At 45.5% G+C, this 24481-nt stretch overlaps 2 protein-coding genes and 1 pseudogene across 2 annotated transcripts; 2 read left to right on the top strand and 1 right to left on the bottom strand.

The window, feature by feature from the left end:
* Nucleotides 1–7628: 7628 nt before the first annotated feature.
* Nucleotides 7629–8502, bottom strand: LOC133914017 (carboxylesterase 15-like; annotated as a pseudogene).
* Nucleotides 8503–12501: 3999 nt separating this feature from the next.
* Nucleotides 12502–20490, top strand: LOC133915285 (probable glutamate carboxypeptidase VP8). Its single transcript, XM_062358390.1, has 10 exons — nt 12502–13732; nt 15095–15337; nt 15815–15967; nt 16472–16540; nt 18036–18123; nt 18524–18607; nt 18841–18929; nt 19334–19447; nt 19905–20039; nt 20176–20490. The coding sequence occupies exons 1-10, from the start codon at nt 12791–12793 to the stop codon at nt 20398–20400; spliced, it is 2142 nt and encodes a 713-aa protein (XP_062214374.1). The 5' UTR covers nt 12502–12790; the 3' UTR covers nt 20401–20490.
* Nucleotides 20491–21283: 793 nt separating this feature from the next.
* LOC133914016 (protein IAL1-like) lies at nt 21284–21616 on the top strand. The gene has a single exon (XM_062357181.1). It carries the CDS (start codon nt 21284–21286, stop codon nt 21614–21616), a length of 333 nt encoding a protein of 110 aa, XP_062213165.1.
* Nucleotides 21617–24481: the final 2865 nt, after the last annotated feature.

Below are 24481 nucleotides of genomic sequence, written 5' to 3'. Positions count from 1 at the left end.
CGAATTAACTACGAATTTTACAAGCTATCAGCTATCAGAAAAGCCTGATAAACCGTGCTCGGGGTGCCCGGGATGAACAGTACTCACGGGTACCCGGGGTGAACAGTACCCGGGGGTGCTCGGGTGAACAGTACCGGGGGGTCATCGGGATCGACCGTGCTCGGGTGCTCGGGGTGAACAGTACAGGGTTCTCGGGTGCTCGGGTGAACAGTACCCGGGGTGCACGGGAGTGCTCGGGGTGACTGCGCTCGTGCTCGGTGAACAGTACCCGGGGTACTCGGTGAACAGTACCAGGGGTGCTCGGGTGCTCGGGTGAACAGTACCCGGGGTGCTCGGGAGTGCTCGGGGTGACTGCGCTCGTGCTCGGGCGAACAGTACCCGGGGGTCGTCGGTGAACAGTACCCGGGGTGCTCGGGGTGACTGCGCTCGTGCTCGGGTGAACAGCACCCGGGGTCGTCGGGTGAACAGTATCAGGGTGCTCGGGTGAACAGTACTCGGCGCTACAGTAAAATCAGCCTCGCGCAGCTCCAGAACAGCAGCCATTACGAAGGGAAAAACTGGGCTAAACTAACCTGAGAGTCTCTCTAAATCAAAAGTAAAAATGCCTATAAGGGTGTACAGGGTCTAGACTTTGCTCAACCGCCTAGCAACATGATTCCTAACTCAAATCCACATAAATCCTCATTTGTTCCCAGACTGCAGAACCTTAAGAACTTTGCAACCCTAGTTCCAGATTCAAGATCTATCCAACCAAAAATGAGCATACATGCCATGGGAGTCTAGCAGACTCACCCAAGGTCCTTTGCTGAGGTTGGTGACCGCCAGTTGAAGGAGGAAACGACGGAAAATGGCTTGGAGAAGAGAGGAAAAACTGCTGCTTCCTTGCTTCACCCAAAGAACACCAAACAAGTTCAGAACCAGCTCGAATTCTTTCGGGGAAACTGAAAATGAATTGGATGGACGAGTAGTCCTTGAGCTGGTGGTCACGTGAGTACCACATACGTACCTTGATCTTGCTCCCAGAGGTAGGGATCCAAAGGAGAAAAAAGGGAGCCTAAGAGAGAGAGTGAGAGAGACAGCTAACTCCAACTTGCTTCCTCAAAAGCCTTATATGGTGGAGTGGGTGAGGAGTACGTATGGGCAAGTTTGAGGGGAGAGAGAGCTGTTGCCCACTTATAGAGAGATATTTTCCACCCAAGTGGGCCCCATTTACCTAGAGGAAAGTCCAGACTTGCTTCCAGCTCCTTTATTTCTCTTAGTTTTTCCTTCTCCCACCTCATTGACTCAAAGTGAAGTGCTCCAGCGACCCAAACTGGAACATGAAGCTGAAATTGCATGTTTTAGGATTAAAACACACAATTATGGATTTCGGGACGTGACAAACCTCCCCCCCTAAAAAGAATCTCGTCCCGAGATTCAGTATGAGTCGGGGAGAGAACGATGAGCACACTCATGTGAGAGATTCCAAATATACCATATTACGACATCTTTCACAAGTCCTCAAAGAACTCAGGATACTCGGAGTGGAGCTTATCTTCCCGCTCCCATGTCGCTTCGGCTTCTGTATGGTTGCTCCATTGGACTTTCAGGAATTTGATAGAATGGCGCCGTGTCTTGCGCTCAGCTTCATCCAAGATACAAATTGGTCGCTCACAATATGTCAAATCCGGTTGCAACTCTTGGGGTGCAACATCAACGACTTCCGTCGGGACTCGGAGACACTTCTTCAATTGTGACACATGGAACACATTGTGTACGGCGGAGAGAGACGGAGGCAAGTCCAACTGGTACGCGACCTCTCCACGCCGAGCAAGAATCTGAAATGGGCCAACATACCGAGGTGCCAATTTACCTCGAACTTGGAATCGACGAACGCCCTTGAGAGGTGAGACCTTCAGGTACACGTGATCCCCCACCTCAAATGTGAGCTCTCGGCGACGTCGATCCGCATAGCTCTTCTGCCTAGACTGGGCCGTGAGAATACTCTTGCGGATATTCCGGACATGGTCTTCTGCCTCCTTGACCAAATCCGGACCCAGAAAAGCCCGCTCACCGGATTCGGACCAATTCAGTGGTGTACGGCATCTCCGACCATAGAGGGCCTCGAATGGCGCCATCTCAATACTAGCCTGGAAACTGTTGTTATACGAAAATTCCGCGAACGGCAGGCATATGTCCCACTTCTTCCCATAAGTGAGCACACAAGCACGGAGCATATCTTCGAGAATCTGATTTACCCTCTCCGTCTGACCATCCGTCTGCGGGTGATACGCCGTGCTGTGGAACAACTCGGTTTCCATAGCCTCCTGGAAACTTCTCCAGAAATGAGAAGTAAACTGTGTACCCCGATCAGAAACGATCTTCTTCGGCACTCCATGGAGACAAACGATTCTAGTGAGGTACAACTCCGCATACTGCTTAGCAGAATAAGTGGTCCTGACAGGAAGGAAATGCGCGGACTTTATCAACCGGTCCACGATGACCCAAATAGAGTCATACCCACTCGAAGTCTTCGGTAAGCCGGTAATGAAATCCATCCCAACTTCTTCCCACTTCCAAGATGGAATGGGCAAAGGCTGGAGTGTGCCGGCAGGCTTGATGTGTTCAGCCTTCACCCTTCGGCAGACGTCGCACTCAGACACATACCTAGCAATCTCCCGCTTCATGCGAGTCCACCAGAAACGGGGTTTCAAATCCTGATACATCTTCGTACTGCCAGGGTGAATGGATAGCAACGAATCATGAGCCTCATCAAGGATCTTCTTCCTCAGCGCCTCGACCCTCGGAACCACTAGACGGTCCCCAAACCAGATAACGCCTTGATCATCCTCAGTAAAGCACAAGGCCTGCCCGATCTTCTTCTTCTCTCGAATTCGGGCCATACCCTTATCATCCCCCTGTGCAGCCTTAATCTCATCAATGAGCGTGGACTTGATTTCGAGATTGGCAATAAAACCATCCGGCACCATATCAAGCCCAAGACGCCGGAAATCATCACATAACGTGGAATCCATCGGCGAGGCTATAAGACAGTGACAATGAGCCCTTCGACTCAAAGCATCGGCGACCACATTCGCCTTGCCAGGATGGTAGTGAACCTCCAGCTCATAGTCTTTGATCAACTCAAGCCACCTGCGCTGCCTCATGTTCAAATCTGACTGCGTGAAGATGTACTTCAGGCTCTTGTGATCCGTGTAGATACGGCACAAGTTGCCCATCAAGTAGTGGTGCCACATCTTCAGAGCGTGCACGACAGCTGCAAGTTCAAGATCATGTGTCGGATAGTTCTCCTCGTGACGCTTCAGCTGTCGGGATGCATATGCAACGACTCGGTCCTCCTGCATCAAAACACAGCCGAGACCGATGCCGGACGCGTCGCAATACACATCAAATCCTCTGGTCACATCAGGTTGAGCAAGCACTGGAGCGGTCGTGAGCAGCTTCTTCAATGTCTGGAAGGCAGACTCACAGGCATCTGACCACTCAAACTCGCTGCCTTGCTTTAACAACTGAGTCATCGGCTTCGCAACCTTGGAGAAGTTCTCGATGAACCGACGGTAATAGCCTGCAAGTCCAAGAAAACTCCGGATCTCACTGACATTCTGGGGCTGAACCCAGTCGAGCACATCCTGCACCTTGCTCGGGTCAACTGCCACTCCGTGCTCTGATAGAACATGTCCCAGAAAAGCCACCTCCCTGAGCCAGAACTCACACTTGCTGAACTTGGCATACAGCTGATGCTCCCGGAGCCTGCCCAGAACAATACGGAGGTGCCCAATGTGCTCTTGTTCAGTCTTGGAGTATATCAGAATGTCGTCGATGAAAATAATGACAAACTTGTCCAACTCCTCCATGAATACCGAGTTCATGAGGTACATAAAGAAAGCCGGCGCATTAGTCAAGCCAAACGACATAACGGTGAACTCATACAAGCCGTATCGAGTAGAGAACGCTGTCTTTGGAATATCCTCTGGTCGGACCTTGATCTGGTGATAGCCCAGCCTCAAGTCAATCTTTGAGAAGACTCGGGCTCCAGTCAACTGATCAAACAAGATGCCAATCCTAGGAAGCGGATACACATTCTTCACCGTGACTGCATTCAGCGGACGGTAATCAACACACATCCGGAGAGTGTCGTCCTTCTTCTTCACGAATAGAGCCGAGCATCCCCAAGGTGAGGAACTAGGACGAATGAAACCCTTCGCCAGCAGCTCCTGGATCTGCTTCTTCAGCTCAACTAGCTCAACTGGCGACATCTTGTACATCTTCTTCGAAACCGGGGCCGCACCGGGCACGAGATCAATAGAGAACTCCACTGCCCTACCAGGCGGCATTCCAGGCAACTCATCCGGAAAGACATCCGGAAATTCCCACACCACAGGAATGGTCTCCATAATCCTGGTGGGGACAGCCTTTACGGCGAACAGGCAGGATTTGACATCCTCTAGCTTTAACTGGACCCGAGTACCTGACAGACCATTGAGGGTGACGGTCCGCTGAGCACAGTCCAACACAGCCTTGTTCTTGGAGAGCCAATTCATTCCCAAAATAACATCAATTCCCTTCGAGTTCATCACTAACAGATTGACAAAGAAGGGAACTCCGTTGACAATTACCGCCGCTTTATTCACACACTGGTTGATTAAAACTTTGGCCCCTGGGGCGTCTATAAGGTACGGCGTGTGGGTTGAACAGTACCCGAGGTGCTCGGGAGTGCTCGGGGTGACTGCGCTCGTGCTCGGGTGAACAGCACCCGGGGTCGTCGGGTGAACAGTATCAGGGTGCTCGGGTGAACAGTACTCGGCGCTACAGTAAAATCAGCCTCGCGCAGCTCCAGAACAGCAGCCATTACGAAGGGAAAAACTGGGCTAAACTAACCTGAGAGTCTCTCTAAATCAAAAGTAAAAATGCCTAGAAGGGTGTACAGGGTCTAGACTTTGCTCAACCGCCTAGCAACATGATTCCTAACTCAAATCCACATAAATCCTCATTTGTTCCCAGACTGCAGAACCTTAAGAACTTTGCAACCCTAGTTCCAGATTCAAGATCTATCCAACCAAAAATGAGCATACATGCCATGGGAGTCTAGCAGACTCACCCAAGGTCCTTTGCTGAGGTTGGTGACCGCCAGTTGAAGGAGGAAACGACGGAAAATGGCTTGGAGAAGAGAGGAAAAACTGCTGCTTCCTTGCTTCACCCAAAGAACACCAAACAAGTTCAGAACCAGCTCGAATTCTTTCGGGGAAACTGAAAATGAATTGGATGGACGAGTAGTCCTTGAGCTGGTGGTCACGTGAGTACCACATACGTACCTTGATCTTGCTCCCAGAGGTAGGGATCCAAAGGAGAAAAAAGGGAGCCTAAGAGAGAGAGTGAGAGAGACAGCCAACTCCAACTTGCTTCCTCAAAAGCCTTATATGGTGGAGTGGGTGAGGAGTACGTATGGGCAAGTTTGAGAGGAGAGAGAGCTGTTGCCCACTTATAGAGAGATATTTTCCACCCAAGTGGGCCCCATTTACCTAGAGGAAAGTCCAGACTTGCTTCCAGCTCCTTTATTTCTCTTAGTTTTTCCTTCTCCCACCTCATTGACTCAAAGTGAAGTGCTCCAGCGACCCAAACTGGAACATGAAGCTGAAATTGCATGTTTTAGGATTAAAACACACAATTATGGATTTCGGGACGTGACAATCTCGCTGCTTGCTGCCTGCCTGGTGGGTGTTGGCTCCCGTGTGTCCTGTGCTCAGTTCTTAGTTATTACAATCTCACTGTTCCGGTGTGACTCTGGTGTGGCGATGCTCCTATCTCAACTAGCAACCTCTCACCTTGAGAGGAGCCTACTTACTATCTCAATTATCACTAATTGCTAAAAACAACACGATATATTTTTCCCCTTTTGATTTTTATTGTTCGAAACTTTTAAGAATTATTTAGGTATCAAAATGACTTCAAATGAAAAATTATTAACAAATTTTAGACCTCGTTGAGAAGCTATAATTTTCATATATATTATTTCTTCATCCGACTCCGTATAAATATTTTATAAAAAATTTAATATCTCACTGAAAACATATAAACCAACGCTTGTTTTCCCTGCTCAACACGAATCAACTTAAACATTGCCTATATTATCATTTCACAATAAAATTACTACGGTTAGAGATGATCATTTGACTAAGTAATATTTTTATGTCATTTTATATTTTATTCAACTTGGAACTGGGTTAGTCAACATGAAAGTTAGAGAAGTGCATTACATATACAATATATTAATCATTCTTTAGTGGTTAATCATTGCATATATTATCATTTCATCACACTATCTCTAATTTTATTATCTTGTATCTAGTTTAGAAATGATATGTACTCTCATAAGTGAACCATGACGAAAAGAGTCGATCTTGATAAGTTATGAATGTCAAAATATTGTGGACTAAATTTAGACATCTAAATGGCTTTAAATGAAAATTTTGCTAACTACAAAGTTGTAGATCTCGTGAAGAACTATAAGATCATATTTGGTAGGGTTCTAGTTCCTAGCTTCACCTCAAACATGGTGTTTATATGTTAATGTAAAATGATTTATGTATCTATTTTTAGTCTAAATATAAACAAAACAACTCACTCAAAAACCCCTAGTGTACTCTCATCTCCAACTCTATAAATTTCTGAAGCTAGGAATACCATGCTTCAAGAATTCTTAGAGCTAGATAAACCCTAATTTTCACATAAAATTTGTCTCCACCCCACTCCCTATGAACAAGTTATGAATTTCTGAAGATAATCTGCAAACCATTATCACTTGAACTGACAATGATAATATTTTTTCACTGTCAGTTCTTTTTTAATAAACTATCACTATCGATTCTTGATATTAACTGAAGATGATACAGGGTCACTGATTGCGTTTTTGTTGTAGTGCATCTTTTCTTAGTTTTTGTCGAGTTTGATTACTGTTTTATTTTACATCTACACATTCACTAACATATGACTTTGACTAATAATTACTACTATAAAATATAAGCAAAAAATAGTGATATTATAAAAAAAAAACTACCTTTTAAGACAAATCTAGTTAGGAGAAATATTCAGTGAGCCTTAACTCCTCCTCCCCTGCCCCCTCGAGGAATCTGAAAACCATAAAAGATCATGTTTAGAAGTTTTTAAAAAATCTAATACATGCAGAGGAGTGGTGACATACATGCATATAAATTTCAAGTTCAAGATTGATTTCGTCTGTGAGATATGAATTTTGACATATCGGGATGAAATAGAGAAGAAAAAGACAAAAGTACATGTGCTGTGTTTTGTCTCTTACTTCGTGATTTGTCAATTTCATATCTCATAATACACAATCGAGTTTGTTCTTGAAATTTTATATGCATGGGCATCACCGTCGCATCTACATGCATGATTTTTCAGAATTTTTAAAAATTCTAAACAAGTTTTTTTGGTTCAAGATTCCACCGAGAGGGGGTTTTCCACCTGATATTTTCCCATGTGGTTATACCATTTATAAAAGTTCAATCTAAATATTCTTGAATGGCTAAAATTTAAACTTATTAACTGTATGCAACTCAAAACGATATAGTTTCATGAGTCATGACTGGATGAAATATAAGGAACGAAAAGGTTTTTAATCCTCTTTATTTATTGCTCATTGGCTGGTATTTGGCCTTGCAAACGAGTACGACAAATGAACAAATTCACAAAACCAAACATGTCACATGCATGGGGAACAACAAAGTCCGTAACAAGCAATAAGACCCATACATGGCGCACAAGACCGAGTCCCGATCGGACTCAGCTGGGCATTGTGCCGCTGTACACAAACCATTTCACCACTCGGATCAGCTCGTCCCCCGCGTCGCCCCACGGCTCCACGATGAAGAAGCCGTGATGCTGCCCTTAGAACTCGACGAGCTCCACCGGCTTGCCCAACGCCTTCATCATCGTCCACGATGCGGTCGCGCAGCAGGTCGTGCTCCCCACCCACCACGAGCATCGGCGGGAGCGCCACGGCGTCGAGCGCAGGGCTGTGCGGCCCGAACGGGTTCACCATCGGGTGGTCTCTCGTGGCCCCTGCCGGCAGGGACAGGCGGAAGAAGTGGTCGGACACTGAGAGCGCCAGGAACGGGCCGGGCGGGTACTCCGCCTCGGAAACCGTTCTCTCGACTCCGGCAAAGAACGGCCGGAACAGCACGTACCCGGCGACGTGCGCCGGGACGACACCGAGCAAGCCTGACCCGACAGCGACGGCGACGTGGTGAGCAATGTTCCCCTTGCCGAGTCACCGGTGACGAACACTCTGCCGAAGTCGGCCGACTCGGCGAGCCAGGGATCGGCGTCCGCGGCCTGGGTGCGTATCCAGGAAATGAGGGTTCGCGCGTCTTCGTGAGCTGCCGGGAGGCAGTTCTCGGGCGCGAGGAGGTAGCCGGCCGTCGGCGGAGAGAACAAGGGCCAGGAGCTCCCGGCTAAGCGGTGACAACACGCGTGGATCTTCATTCTGTTTTCGTGCTTCAACCTCTATCTTGGGGAAAAAATCTATGGTGTTGCGCTGCACAACACCACTGCACCAGTGGTTCTATAACCCGGGGTTACTGCCTCTCGTCAAATCTTACATTAAGTCTGAAAATTATTAGAAATTTTGATATAATTTTCTCTGTATTTGTCGCCTTCCCGGACAAACAAGAATTTCACATAGTTCATAGTTATTATATTTATGAGTAGAAAGTAAACCTGTTAGACTCGATACGACCCTAAAACCCGTTAGACACGACCAACTTGTCCAAGTAACCATTTAACCAACCAACTAGTAATTACTGTTTCAAGGCTTTAAGAGTAAAACTAATTATAGAGGTGTGTGAGCTTCATCATGATGCTATTCCCATCCCCTGCACATCGCGGTCATTTGGTATCTAAAAATCAAATAAAACACAAGTGTGAGTAAAAACATTAAGCAAATATAATATAGAACTGGAAGAACCAAAATGGCAAGTCCGGATCCAATAGAAAAGCATAATCAAATGAATTGTTTCTTGCCTTTTGAAGACATTAAATGAATTGTTTCTTGCCTTTTGAAGGCATCAAATGAATTATTTCTTGTTTGAAACGAACAACACTTGAATACATCCTTAACATTTACCGGTAAAGCCGAGCAAGTGGAGCCAGTATTTACTCACAGGAACATGAATATAAGAATCAAACTGCACATCCGGTGTTTTCAGAAAAACCCTCAGAACATGAATCATATGAAATAAACAACTTGAATCTTGAATCATCTTTGAAAGGAATAATACCAGGAAACTTGAATCAAACCAACTCATGAAGATATGGAAATTGAAATAACATAATTGAACAAGTCGAGAATCAACCAACAAGTAAATCATAGCATCACACACAAGTTCGTCATGCACTTGCCTTCAACCGTGCGATGTGGAACGATGAGTAGAGGGCTCAACTCTCTGACTAGAACCTCCACCTAAACAATCATCATGCACATTGAAATAACAATTAGCTACACACCTCACTAAAATTGTGTCCACACTCACCACATGGAACACAATAATAGCTATCATGATATTATTGTTCAAGAATTCTCCTTCCAGTTCTCAATTAAACAATTTGTCAACTTATTTACTACACAGGGTTAATCTATAACATTAAATTAACGGTTGAACCTGATCTGTTGCACGAACAACCAACTAGACTCATACATTTCAAAACACTGCTCCAAATCCTATGGTCTTGACTCTGTGGACTCCTAATTCAGTCAGCTGAACACCCTATAGGTAAATTACTATAGCACAATCCCAATTTCATATTTTACTGATGTATGGAAAGCTTAAACCATATGCTACAAGTCTTCAACCGTCGCTACTTACACAAAGCTAAATCCCAGATATTCTAATCAATCGTAACGTGAGTTTTCCAATCCTCATAACAAGGACAATGCAATATAAATCCAACAACCAAACCACATGGCGAGTTACCTCAACTAGTCATACAAACCCAAAATCACATATCCTGGTCTGCAGCCACTAAACAAGCCAGTGTATATAATGCAGCTCGAAAATAAAAAATCACTAATCAAGTCACCTAATCTAATCAATCGATATGTGCCATGGAAACGTACGGATCAAAATCACATATCCTTTTCAATAGCCTACAGACTCGGCGGCAGAATATGAAGACAATCAGCGGCGGTGAGAGATGCGGTCGGCTCAGAACATGATGTTGCGGCTTGCGCGTGAACTGGCGGCGCGGCGCGGAACGGCGACGGCGACGGCGACGGCGCGACGCGGAAGGACGACAGCGAGGCGCTGGAGGGCGATGGTGACTGCGCTAGGGTTTGGGTGGCTCGGACTCTGACTTGGGCTCCAGGCCTGGCTATACTGTGGCGGCCTCGCGGGCGAGTCGGTCCCTATCTGTTTTTTTTTTTTGGAATATTACACGGACGAAGCCAGCCGAGCCATCGTCTTTGTTCCAGTCGAGAGATCGGTCTTCTCTAAAATCGACCCCCCTGCTGCGGCAATCAATTTTTCGAAGTGAACCTGGTATGCCGGCAAGAAATGGCCACTAAAATAGAAGCTCCTTCATCAAAGACTCTCTAGACATCAGAAAAAAGGACGAACATCTCAATCAACCGGTTCTACACACCAAAATCAACGTCAGTATCTAAAAGACTAAATCTTGAGCAACAAAATTCAACCATAACTAGCGCATCCTGCGAAATCATGCCAGAAATCAAAATCTTGAGCAAAGGACAGGCGCTTACATGGAGGTGCCGCCAGCATGGTCGGAGGGACTTGGAGAGCTTCCCTTTCTTGAGCGACAGCAATGAGTGGGGAGCGGAGTGAAGCTTGGTCTCCTTGCAGGTCGACTCGGAAAAGAAGAACTTCCTCACGGTTCATACCACGTCAAATCAGAACCCCCTCCTTTTCCTCTCCAAACCACTCAAATCGTTCCCATCCAGGCGCCCAAATTACCATGAATCAATCCATCGCCGCTGCCCAAATCACCCCCAAGAGCCAAAGAGACACCACGGATCAACTGCTGGTACACATGCATGGAGTGGGGCGTGCGGATGGAGGTCAGCGGCGACGTGCGGCGGGATTAGGGAGGCGATGGGGAAGGGAGACGAGGTGACGGGCGGCAGAGTAAGAAAAAAGGGAAAACTGCAAAACCCCCCCCAAAAGTCACTTGGATTTTGACTTTCCCCCCCAAAAGTTGTTTTGTTGCAAAAAGCCCCCCAAAAGTTTGACTTTGTTGCAAAAAACCCCCTAAAAATTCAAAAAAAATAAAAAAATCATTAAAAAAATTCTAAAAAAAACTAGAGACAATTCTAAGACCTTCTGTGAAATTTGTTTTCAAAAATAATATCCTTTGCATCATATTTCATGGAGAGGAAGTTTGGAAAAAAAAGAAAAATGTGCAGCTCATTTATTAACTCATGTTATTTTAACTTTTTTATGTCTACCATTATTTTTCCTACACAAATAATTGTTTAAGTAAACTAATAAAAGTGGTTTCACTAATTTTGGGGGTGTTATGGATTAGTTATGAATTAATCTATCTGCAACCCATTTACTGAATCCTGCACGTTACGATAACTATTTCAAGATTTCATGTATTTTTACAAGATAGAGGATCATGTAAGAAGACTAAAAAATTTTGTTTCATGATTTTTGGATTAGTAAATAATTAACTATGCATTTAACTCGAATTAATAAATGAGTTGCACGTTTTTCTTTTTTTTCAAACTTACTCTCCATGAAATATGATGCAAAGGATATTATTTTTGAAAACAAATTTCACAAAAGGTCTTATAATTGTCTCTAGTTTTTTTTAGAATTTTTTGTGATTTGTTTTAAATTTTTTTGAATTTTTGGGGGTGTTTTTGCAACAAAATCAAACTTTTGAGGGGTTTTTTGCAACAAAACAATTTTTGGGGGGGAAAGTCAAAATCCAAGTGACTTTTGGGGGGGTTTTTGCATTTATCCCAAGAAAAAACGGGGCGTCGCTTCGGGATCACGCTTTGGCCAGAGGGAGCAGCGGCTCGGCTACCTCGCGAGGTCAGTCATCGCTGGCTCGGACAAGGCTCGGCTCGGTATGTGCGCTTTGAGATCGACGTTGATGGACGTGTGGCTCCATCCGCGAGGTGCTGCAGCACGAGGCATATGCAACAGTGCATCATAGATTTCCCCCCCTATTTTGACTTATCTTGCTTCGAGGTAAAATAGTTTTTTGTTTTGTTTTGGGCAGGTGAAAATAGCTGGTTTGGATAAGATAAAAACATCTCACCGTGACGAGACGACAATCTCAGTCCATCACCAACCCGGCAGCCACCGAGAAGAATCCTCTTCACGTATACAAAAGACACCTATGCGCCGGTCGCTGTCCGGCCTCTTTCGGCTCGTTGGGAAGGCACGCCGGCGCACCACCGTACCCACTCAAACCGGCCAGAAACGCCAAAAAAGGCTCCGCGGCATCCTCCACAATACCTCGCGATCTCGGCTCCCCGGCGCCACTTGCCGCTGCCGACCCGACCCAGCCAATCCAGCGCGTGCACTCGAACGGCCCAGACGGCACTCGCTCCCAGCGGAAACCCCCGTGCTGGAGGTGCAGTGGCGACGCTCCATGACAGGGACGTAAAGCAGCGCACGGGTGGCACGCACCGACGCAGCCACGGCAACATTGGCCCAGCCCCCACTCACCAGTCACCGCACGCTCCCTCGCTCGCAGCCGCTGCCGCCAACCGCCAAGCCGACCCAGAAGCGCTCGCGGCGGCGGAATGCCGCACTCCTCCTCGCACCCCACCCTTGCCCGCCTTCCCCCCGGCTCCGTCCGGCTCGTCATCGCCCTTGGGTTCCTGCTCCTCGTCTCGCTGCTCGTCCTCCACCGCCGCCCCGCGAGACCCCTGCTGAGGAGCGGCGGCCGCCACCCCGACCCCGCCGGGCTGTTCCTGTCGCTGTCCGCGGGGGCCAACGCGAGCATCGCGGCCGACCTCCGCGCGCTCACCTCGGGGCCGCACCTCGCGGGGACGCCTGCGGCGGCGGGGGCCACTGCGCACGTGCTCGCCCGGCTGCGCGCCGCGGGGCTCGAAACCCTAACGCGCGCTTACAAGCCGCTGCTCTCGTACCCTGCGCACGCCTACCTCGCGCTGCTCCGGCCCGATCGGTCCCTGCTCGCGCGCCTGTCGGTGGAGGAGCCCGCGGACGTGGAGCACCGCCTCGTGCCGCCGTACCACGCGTACGCGCCGTCCGGCGGGGCCGTCGCGGAGGCGGTGTTCGTCAACCTCGGCCGCGAGGAGGACTACCTCGCGCTCGAGAGGCTCGGGGTGCGCGTGCGCGGCCGCATCGCGGTGGCGCTCCGCGGAGGCGGCTATCGTGGTGGGGTGGTGGCGCGCGCCGCGGAGAAGGGCGCCATCGCCGTGCTCATTGCCGGCCACGCGGACGGAGGCGTCGAGAGAGGCGTCGTTCTACTCGGCGGCCCCGGGGACCCGCTCACGCCCGGGTGGGCCGCAACCGGTGGGGCAGAGCGTTTGGGGTTCGACAACGAGGCAGTGAAGCGGCGGTTTCCGACGATTCCTTCCATGCCGGTTTCGGCCAAGACGGCAGTAACGATCGTACGGAGCCTGGGCGGCCCGGCTATACCCGCAGAATGGCAGGCCGGTCTCAGGGTGGATGCTGGTGGCGTTGGACCGGGCCCCACGTTAGTCAACTTCACGTACCAGGTATGCCCTGCTTGATTTGTTTCTGTGTGATTAGAGGCAACACGACATGTATGCTGACAAACTGGATGGACAGCTAGATCCAAAGACCTACGTCACTATGTGGATTGCTTTATTAAATTATTAATGTACTCTTCCAATGTTATTACGAACATTACATGTTTGTATCTATTGGAAATAATGCCTTTTGTAGGCAGTGAATTGACTTTAGCTTAATATGGTATTGGCTGCTTCTTGTGTTGTAGCTTACTAGGTTGCCTGTCTGTATTTGTGTGCTGCCATTTATAGAATGTTGGTAGGGTGCTTAAATTGTTCCAGCTGGTAAAATTAGGTGAGGAATTTGTGATCTGATTGGGAAAGTTCAGTAACTGGTGTCCTTATCAACTTAGACTTTCTTGATGTAAGTGGTCCATGGATCTTATCGGCCTTTTCACATCATCTGTACCCTTATAGTGTACCAAACAGTGGCTGTATTCTGGTTTAGTGAATCTCCTTGTAGTGTTGTGCTGAACAGCTCTGTGTATCGTATGCAGTGAGCGGCGAGCCTGGTTTGACTTTATTAATAAATTAGGAGGAGGTCATAATAATTAGATTATTTATAGTCAAGGCAGAAATGAAATATCAATAAAGGAAAGCTGATGCTCCAGCATGGTGCCCTGGTTTGACTTTCTTAATAAATTAGGAGGAGGTCATAATAATTAGACTATTTATAATCAAGGCAGAAATGAAAGATCAGTAAAGGAAAGCTGATGCTCCAGCCTGGTTTGACTTTATTAATAAATTAGGAGGAGGTCATAATAATTAGACTATTTATAGTCAAGGCAGAAATGAAAGATCAATAAAGGAAAGTTGATGCTGGCTTGTTCTTATGAGTTCATGGTTTTGTCTATTGGTAAGCACCAAACTAATAAGGTGTTTGATCCGGGAAATGGATCGGTTATAGAGTCATCAGATCCTAACCCCTGGACTAATCTTCTTGTTTAGTTTGTGGAATGAAATGAATTGTTCAATCACCATGCTGATCCATATGACAACAATGCTAGTAGAAGATGAGGTTATAGTGATATGCTATGTAAATCATCAGATTTCCCCATGGTGGACCAATGGTTCCTATGACGAATCCCTCCCTTGAACCAAATTTAGCTATCAGCATTTGGATGCCGTAGATTTTGCAAGTAGGTTGTTACGCTTGTGAAGTGCAACTTGTTCATTCCATCAGGATTTTAGAATGCATTTTTTCGTATTGTTGTGCTGCCTATGGTATGGCATGCGGATGAATATGTGTTTTAGAGATTCGTATTGTTGTAAGCTCTGTGCTTTCTAGATGGACTAGACCATGATTGCTGTCTTATCTCTTTGTTTAAGGAGGACCGGAAGTTTGCCACGATACATGACATTTTTGCTATCATAAAAGGGTATGAAGAACCTGATCGTTACGTGATACTTGGTAACCACAGAGATGCATGGACCTATGGAGCAGTTGATCCTAACAGTGGGACCGCTGCACTTCTTGACATTGCTCGGCGTTTTGGAATAATGCTGCAGTCAGGATGGACACCACGGAGGTCCATCATTCTTTGTAGTTGGGACGCTGAAGAGTTTGGGATGGTAAGTTGATATGGAAGAAAGATGATAAGGTGTTACTGTATAAAGTATAAGCATGAGGCATATAACTACAAACAGACCTAGATATGCTCTTAACATTAGGCATGTTGGTCACATTTAAACCACAAATGACACAAAACTACCTGGATTATTTGGGACAGAATTGACTTAAAAGACTCTTGTCAGTCATAGGGAATGCTGGATATAACAGTGGCATGCTTTAATTCTTGCAATTCAATATATCAGAATGAGGTGATTTTTTTTATATAATTTTCTGCCTTTGATTAATTCATGAAATGCCTTTTCCTGCTGTTAGATCAGGTCAACTTTGTATGTGCTCTCTACTTGTTAGGTATGTTTAGAGTTAGTTTCCCTTCGGAATGTCCTTCTGATTGATTTAAATTGTTCATAATTCACAAGAACTCATTCACTTCTTGTTGCTTTTATTTCTTCTATATTTTTAAAGGTTCTTTTTTCCAGATTGGGTCAACTGAATGGGTTGAAGAGAACCTTGCAGATCTTCATTCCAAAGCTGTAGCTTACTTGAATGTTGATTGTGCTGTGCAAGGTGTGGGACTTTTTGCTGGCTCTACTCCCCAGTTGGACAAGCTCTTGGTTGATGTTACAAGACAGGTAGAAAGAAATGTTTTCTTATTGCACTCTTGTATGTTTCTAGTTTTTGGCTAGAAACTTCTATTCACTTTCAGACAACTATTTAAGATCCGAAATCATGTTGTAGCAAAGTTATCTTTCTTTTACAGCGTGGTTTTATAAATACAACATCGTCTAACCTGGGTCCTGGGATACTGGGTGGAAACCCAGGGTATCTACGCACGAAACTGATGTGATGGAGGACATTATGTGTGATGCTGCTTTGAGAGCGTGTGTTGCCATCTGTATCTTTGTCTTCTGCTGTGCTTGAACTGTAAATGGTTTAAACCGGTGCTGTAAATGTTTGGTCCTTTGCAATACAATGAGACTGGGGCATCATCTAACCTCTTGCATATGTTTGAAACAACTTTGCGTGAGACATTGAGCAATAGTATTACTCAAAATTATAATTATAATGCCATTGTCTGCAGTATGGGTAAAGCAGAATGAATACACGAAGTTAATTCTATTTGATTTTTTTTTCAGGTAAAGGATCCTGATGTCACGGGAAAGATGGTTTATGATACATGGAATGAAATGAATGGCGGCATCAGTGTAAGAATTAAGAAGTTTAAAATGTGTTATCATATATATTGATATTGTCACCTAGTTCTGGCTGTTCTGAAATGGTTAGACACCATAACTGAGCCACATATCGCATAGTTTGTTAATTGCAGCTATGGTGACCATGAAGTTGAATTATCCTCTTATGTCGAATACACATATGCCTTGTGGGCTCACAGTACCGAAACAGATTTGACTGACCTTGTGTATTCAGATGTTAGTAGAGGCAGGAATTTTTTCTGTCATGCGTGAGGCACTTGCACGTGGATCCCAGTTGGGAGGAGGGGGCATATCCGCCACCCCACCCCACCCCCATAAAAAGAAAAAACAGCAATAAAGAGAGAAGGAAAGGGGGGACAAACTAGGTTATGTGTCACTTGGTTTCACAATTGGTGCACCACTAACCTTGGGGGAATACATGCATGGACCTTGAGCAACCCAAATTAAGGCCCTGTTTGGCAGGGCTTCAACTCCCAGCTCTAGCCCAGATCTGGAGTTTGTAGGCTAAAACAAAGTGATTTAAGACTCTATTTTAGTCTAAAATAAAAACAAGATGGTGCACCCAAACATATCCTATGTATCCACATCTCCAACTCCACAAATTCTTAGAGCTAGGGATACCCAGATCTAAGAATTCTTTGAGCTGGAACTCTGCCAAACAGGCTATAAATGACTTTTTGGCAACTATACATTGCCACACGCTTTTAATAGTTGGCACACTGTGTGAGAAATGAACCATTGTGAGATCCATAATTTGATACGTTAAACAATTTTGTTACTTATAAGTTATAACTAGCTGAATGCCTGTGTTGCTACGGATAAGACATCATACAACTTATGAAGTTGGGCTCACTGTGCCCATTTTGATGTGGAATACCAACAAAAGAATATACTTTCGTGATGGATATATGACACATGGGATGAAGAAGTTGTGATTTATGCGCCCTGTTACCCAAACCAGTTCACAAGGCTACAACCCTTGTATCTGCTATTGCCTGTTGTCTTCTGTGAACATTGTTTTTCTCGTTTCTCTCTTTGAGGACCCTACATGCTACTTCCCAGAGCGACACGGTCCATTGCTCAACTCAATTTGTGCTTCTGGCTTATACTATATGCCTTGAAAAGCCTCCTCGAAGAGTCGATAGCTCACATATCTGATTGTTGTTTGAATTGCTGTGCTGTTCTGCTGCTAAGGAATTAATTTGTCTTCATAAGTTAGAAAACTTCCTTATAGCAGTTTTGTCCTTAATTCATGATTTGCTTAGACTAATGCATGGAGGATGATAGAGCATATTTACATGCTCTTTAAATCTGACTTTGCCTATAACTCCCTTGTGCTTTCTCCCAGTTTTCTCATCAATTCCTGTTCTGTTTGGAGTAATGTCTGTTCCTTACAGAAAGAGCTAGATCATTTGGAATGACAGATTACTGCAATACTGGCCATATATTTGTTTATTCTGTTTCTAAAGATGATCTCAATCTGCAGATAGAAAGACTTGGCAGAATTGATTCCGACTTCTCCCCGTTTTTACATCATGCTGGAATTCCCTCTGTTGACTTGTACTATGGAAAAGGTATTTTAGGTCCTTAATTCAGTAGCTGCCCAGAGATTTATGTCGATACTTGGTTCAAAGAGATCACCTTGCAATTATATATTTATTTGGAGTCAATACAAGCCCCGTGTTTGAGATCAGATATGTCTAAATCTGCAGTTGCTAATGTTGATTTGTTTTGCTGGAACTTTGTTTGAGGATCATTACTACTTAATCATTTTTGAAGTATTTTGTCTGAGCTGTACATGCAGTTTTGAGGCTATGTGCGTCTATCATTTACTTCTTCATGTTTTTCATTGTTCCACCTCAAAGTTGGCACACACAATTTCTCCTTTACTCTATATTGTCCTATCATGTGTCTTGTTAATTCGTCTAACATGTTTTGTGATAATCATTACTAACCAATATAGTATTAATGCAGAATTTCCTGGCTACCATACTGCTCTTGACTCTTATAATTGGATGGAAAAGCATGGTGATCCATTGTTCCTTCGTCATTTGGCTAGTAAGTAACAACATAGTTTGTGAAAATGTTTTTTTTAAACAGAAGGGGTACATTGCTTTATGATACCTAAATTTGCTGATGCAAAAGGGGTCAATTAGAAGAATGAACTATTGCCTATAAAGCTAGCTACATAATCATAGCAATTTTTGAAAATTTGTTGCGTGAAATAATGTGTTGCTAGCATTTGTTGTAGTAATCCTCGGAGTGCTCATGTAGTTTTCCTGCTTCAACAGTCACAGAAATCTGGGGACTATTAGCTCTTCGCTTGGCAGATGATCCTGTGTTACCCTTTGATTATCAGGCTTACGCTTCACAGTTACAGGTACATTGATTCTTCTCAGAATTATGGTAAAACAGATTTATATTATTTAGCCATTCACTCCCTTTTATTAGTGGGCTATATATGCACACTTAGACTCAGTATGTGGCTGGCATGTGAAGACTGCGGTCACATATCAGTGGCATTGTGGATGGTATTCTCAACTTAGTGATCTTAGGGGTCAGTGGCATTATGGATGGTATTCTCAACTTAGTGATCTTAGGGGTTGAATCTGTAACTTCATAGTGAATATTGATGTTGATATTTGAACATGGAGATTTCCATTTGAGTGAATTCAATCTATGAGAACTCATACATATATTACACAAAAGCACCTCCAATTTGCTTTCAGCATAGCATATCTTACAATATATTTTAATATATGATTGGAATTTATGATATCACAGGAGCATACAAATGCATTTGCTGCCGTGGTGAATAATAGTCGACCAATCGATTTGATGAATGGATTCATTAATGATCTTTCTGGTGCAGCCATGGAAGTTCTGAAGGAGGCAAAGGTATTGAGTTACTGTGCTTCTGTTTTCATGTATTTGGGTAGTCCAATGCTTAAACGAATTTGCATTTTTACTTGATCTGGATAATACTCTTTTAAGTTCCTGGAGTTTGTCATTTTGATGCGTGATACATTGAATTAGTAACGATGGCTTTATCATTGCTTCTCAAACGACATTCAATATTTTTACAATCTTAGCAGTAGTTTAGTTGGTTAGTGCCTCCAGTAGAGGGGGCGGTCACCCGGGCTCGAATCCGGGGTGTACCGGTTTGTGGGTGCTCAGTACTCTCCTATTTTAAATTTAAAAAATGCCCGAGGAGAGTCTCCTCATGGTCGAGATTTTATTTTATTTTTTATTTTTTTCAATCTGTCAATGGAATAAGCTCTTTGGTGTTTGAAACTCCTTGGGGTAATCCATTACTGATGATGTGCTCCTTTGTTGGTTTGGAACGAAAATCCAGAAACTACAGCAACTGGATTTATACGATGAACACGCTATGATGAGAAGGCGGCTGTTGAACGATCGCCTCCTACTTGCTGAAAGAAGCTTCCTGCAAGCGGAAGGACTTCAAGGAAGGGGATGGTTTAAGCATCTGGTGAGCAGCGTTGTAACTTATTCAGATTTGTCAAATGATAACTCTGCCTCTGCACTATGTCTTATCTTCGGTGAAAGTTAAAATCTAGTGGCGACGAACACGCATTTCAGCAAAAAAAATGTGTTTATTGTCCCAGTTGTACTCGCCTCCGGAGGACTACGAAAGCAAACTACCGTTCTTCCCTGGGATCGCCGACGCCATCTCACGGTCGGGCAATCTGAGTGCCAAAGAACAGCAGGTGGCAATGCATCATGAAGTGTGGAAAGTCTCCCGGGCAATTCAAAGGGCTGCGAGTGTTCTTAGAGGTGAATTCAGTCAGCAAAATGAACCATCAAACTTCAGTTTCTCAGTGGCTCCATGAGTTATGTATATAAATGAAACTATTGGGGTTTGCCTAGAAGTGATAGATCATTCAAGAACACATGCACCCATCAGAAGTTTTCATGCTGTTCTCTTTCGTCTCACTGCTCACCGGTGTCACACGACATGCATGCGAATGCAACACGTAAATGCAGTCACCGTCGACGACTCCTTCCGGTTCCCAAACACGAGCTTTCATATGCTTGGGCTTCCACATGAGCTGACTTTGCTTTTGGGGCCCTCGCACCCTATAAGCCCAGACCACATCGGTGGAACAGCAAAAATTCTCCTTCCCCGGGATGGAAGAGAGCCGTTGTGCCTTCCATGTACACTGCCCTCCTATACATAATCTTTCTCACCATGCAGCATCTTTACAAGACCCTCAAAATCTCTCAACAAATCATCTCCTCTCTACAAAATCTTTCGGTAGATCATGTCGACGAGCGCAAACACGGAAGCTGCATCTGCTAACCGGGCAGGCGGTGCGCCGCGTGCAAGAACCAGCGCAGGAAGTGCTCCCAGGACTGCATCCTCGCTCCCTACTTCCCGGCCTCGGATCCCCAGAGATACGCCTGCGTGCGGCAGGTCTTTGGCGCCAGCAACGTTGCAAGACTGCTCCAGGTAAATTAACCACTTGTTCTCAGGCTTGTAGGTATAATCATGCACGATAAAGCACACACTTTTTTTCTTGTCACTAGTGCTGTTTAGCATCGGGCATTGGCACGAATATTTAAGGTATAAATGAGCATTGTAGAATGATTACTAGTTCTTAAACGAATCATTGCAGAATCATCTTACATTGGCTAAGTAGAAGTAGTTATTGTGCCATTTCTTTTCTGGTGTAGAATCTCTCTGTCTATGAACGTGGCAAAGCGGCCGATACGATGGCGATGGAGGCGTACCGGCGGGTGCAGGACCCAGTGCACGGCTGTGCTGGGATCATCAGCCGCCTCCAGGGAGAGATCCAGGTCGTGCAGTCCGAGCTGGCCAGGACCCAGGCTCAGATCGCCGTGCACACTGCAGCAGCAGCCCACTCGCAGCCGGCTGCGCTGGGCTCCCAGTTGAACACACAGGCACGGGCTCCCCTGCAGCAGCAGCGGCGGCGGCGGCAGCAAGGCGATGCGCTGATGGTGCAGGAGCCGTTCCATGGATTGGATGCGCTGCTCGATGATCACCGCGTGGATGTTAATTTGTTTGATGAAGAGATGAGTACTTGACTAGTCTTCCACTGAAATAAGTCAGTACTCGTATATATAAAAAAGAAGTAATCTAAGTACTTTAGCAAGTCTAACTTACTTATTTTTAGCTCTATATATGCAACAATGAAGAGGATACTGATACTTAGGGGTTATTTGATAAAGTTACAGTAAACATTCTTAAAGCAAGATACTTGTAACTCCAAAAATTTGTAAAGTTAAAGTTAAATATACATCGAGAATATTTAAGTGAGTTATATTATTTATATTCGAGACTAAAAATATATATACTTAAATCATCTTTATATAAACTACCAGAGGATGAATTGAAATATCAGCTTCGATTTGTACGGGCAATTTGCTTGTACTATCTTTGTTGTGGGGGAAATGGCTTTAGATTTTTAACCTAGTGGTTGTATCTCTATTTATTAAAGATCAAATTTTATATTTGTTTTTTTAGATAGAGTTTTCTTCCAGTGATAGATAACATATCTGTTGACAGAAAGACGTCTGTGATGACTTAGTCAACCTTTAAGTTTTGTATCTTCTGTTTTCAGTAAACGTTACATGAGTACGTACATAGTGGTGTAAGTACGTACATACATCCGTACGTTGTACTAGATTTCTTAAAAAAACACTCTTCCCCGCTTCATATGACAAAGCTCAAGCTCAAATCTCAAAATCAATTCAGCACTCGCTCAGGAAAAAAAAAACAGTAATCGGGTTCAAGTTTGTTGTCGTGCGTAGAACCGTCAGCCGTGGAAGACGAACCGGACGTGCGCGTCGTCAGATCAAAACGCAACGCCTCTGATTAACCCTGTTCAGAAACGGGGAGAGGCCAGAGCGTAAGAAGCAAGGACTGCCGGCTGCCGGCAACCCGAGGCTGGCTGGCGGCGGCAGAAGATGCTGACTTCGGCGGCCAAGGACAACGGCTGCGGCAAACCCAAATAGCACCGGGGGTTTGCGGCACGGGCAGGCATGCTAGGCCCCCCGAGTCCAAGCAGAGATGATCCGTCTCCCACCGCCGCGCGGCCAGTTCGATCGGGCTCGCGGTCGCCGCAGACCAGCCAACGGCGCGCGGGAGAGGGCAGCCGACATTGGCGGCCGGCGGCGAGGCCCAACGCAAGGCAGGCGACCGGCTAGGCCGAGCTGGTTCCACCGGATCCCCATCTACCCAGCCAGGTACGCACCCCACTCATGAATGATTCGTTGCAAAATTACTCCAAAAACCAGTCAAAATATAATTATTTTCTCCATACATTCGCCCTGCCCGGCACTTATTTAGCTTAATTTCCCTCTATCGTGTTCAACTGTTCATCACTCCTAATTCACAAGACCACAGCTCTCTGCTGGCCATTGCCATCTCTTCTGTACATCAGAGCAACACACATCACGTCCAGGCTAAACACGCCATTTTTTTTAAAGCCACCATGTGGGCGATTATATTAGAAAGAGTTGCAGAATGGCGAGGAAAAAAGTTAGGTACAGGCCTCCAGGCCAGGCTCAAGGCCAAAAACATAGGAAAAAAATTAAGGAACATACAAAGCGAGGCTCGGATAAAAAACAAATTAAGAGGAGGTTTCCCGGCTATCTCTAAGAGTTATTAAAGCATGAGCACCCGCCATTCCCCAGACCATGGCTTCCGCTTGTATTCTATTCAGTATAGCGCCTTCTATGAGTTCTTCACCCTGAAAGATCCTCCGATTCCGCTCTTTCCACCACTCCCATAGAATCAGAATGGTCAGTGTCTTGACGCCTTTTTGCAAACTTTTTAGTTGGTAGACATGTTCTTTCCACCAAGTTGCAATGGAGCCCGTGCAGGTCCATGCGGCTGGGTGTAAGGAAGGCAGATGTAGCCACCCTGCTATGCGTGTCCAAAGGCTTCGAGCAGCCAGGCACTCAATGAACAGGTGCACCGAGTTCTCCAGGTTTCGAAGGCACATTGGGCAGAAATATTGGTTGTTGCATTGGCGGGAGCTCCAATCGTTGAGCTGTCCATACTCAATCCTGAATAAGTAGCCATGCAAAAAAAATTGCATTTAGGCAGCGCTCATACCTTCCAGATTAGTTTCGTGTAGCATTTGTTCGGTAGATTCGCAAACTGAGCCTGATATGCTGACTTTGTTGTGTATGTTCCATGTGCTGTAAGCATCCAGGTGATTGTGTTGTCCACCTGATTTAGCTACACTGCACTGATCCTATCCCACAGTTGGATAAAATCTTCGAGTAATGGTGTGGTTAGATTGTGGCGGATATCACGGATCCATTTATTGTCCTACAAGGCATTGGCTACTATCCTGTTTTTTTCTCTTTGAGTGCGCGTAGAGTGCTGGGGCTATGTCTTTCGGGGCCTCCCCATCCAGCCATCGAGAGTACCAGAGAGGTGTCTTTCTTCCATTACCAAGTGTGACAGTGGTGCAAGAATGGAATAAAGCCTTGTCTTCAGGGTCGCAGGGCATTGGGTGTCCTATGATCCTATCCAAGGGCTCTCTGATTTGGTCCACTGAAACCACATCCACCGTAGTCGAAGCGCCCAGCTGAACTTTTGAAGGTCTAGAATTCCTAGGCCCCCCTTTTCTCTCGGACGATAGACTTTATTCCATGCAACCTTGCAAGCTTCTCCGCTGCAATCTTCATTTCCCGCCCATAGGAAGCCACGACGGTATTTGTCCATTGATTTGTAGGATTTATTTGGCAGCTTGACAGCAGTGAGTAGATAAGTTGGCAGGGAGGAGAGAACCGACTTCACCAAGATCTGTCTCCCGGCTGGTGTTAGGAGTCTCGGCTTCCATCCGGAAAGGTTGAAAGTGCCTAGAGGGGGGGGGGGGGGTGAATAGGTTTTTCTGAAAATTAAAACTAAAACAGCGGATTAAATCTGCCGGATAC

Source organism: Phragmites australis, chromosome 4 (assembly GCF_958298935.1).
Source record: "Phragmites australis chromosome 4, lpPhrAust1.1, whole genome shotgun sequence".
Taxonomy (NCBI): domain Eukaryota; kingdom Viridiplantae; phylum Streptophyta; class Magnoliopsida; order Poales; family Poaceae; genus Phragmites; species Phragmites australis.
The sequence above is the reverse complement of the archived record's forward strand: the minus strand, read 5'-3'. Positions and strand labels throughout refer to the sequence as shown.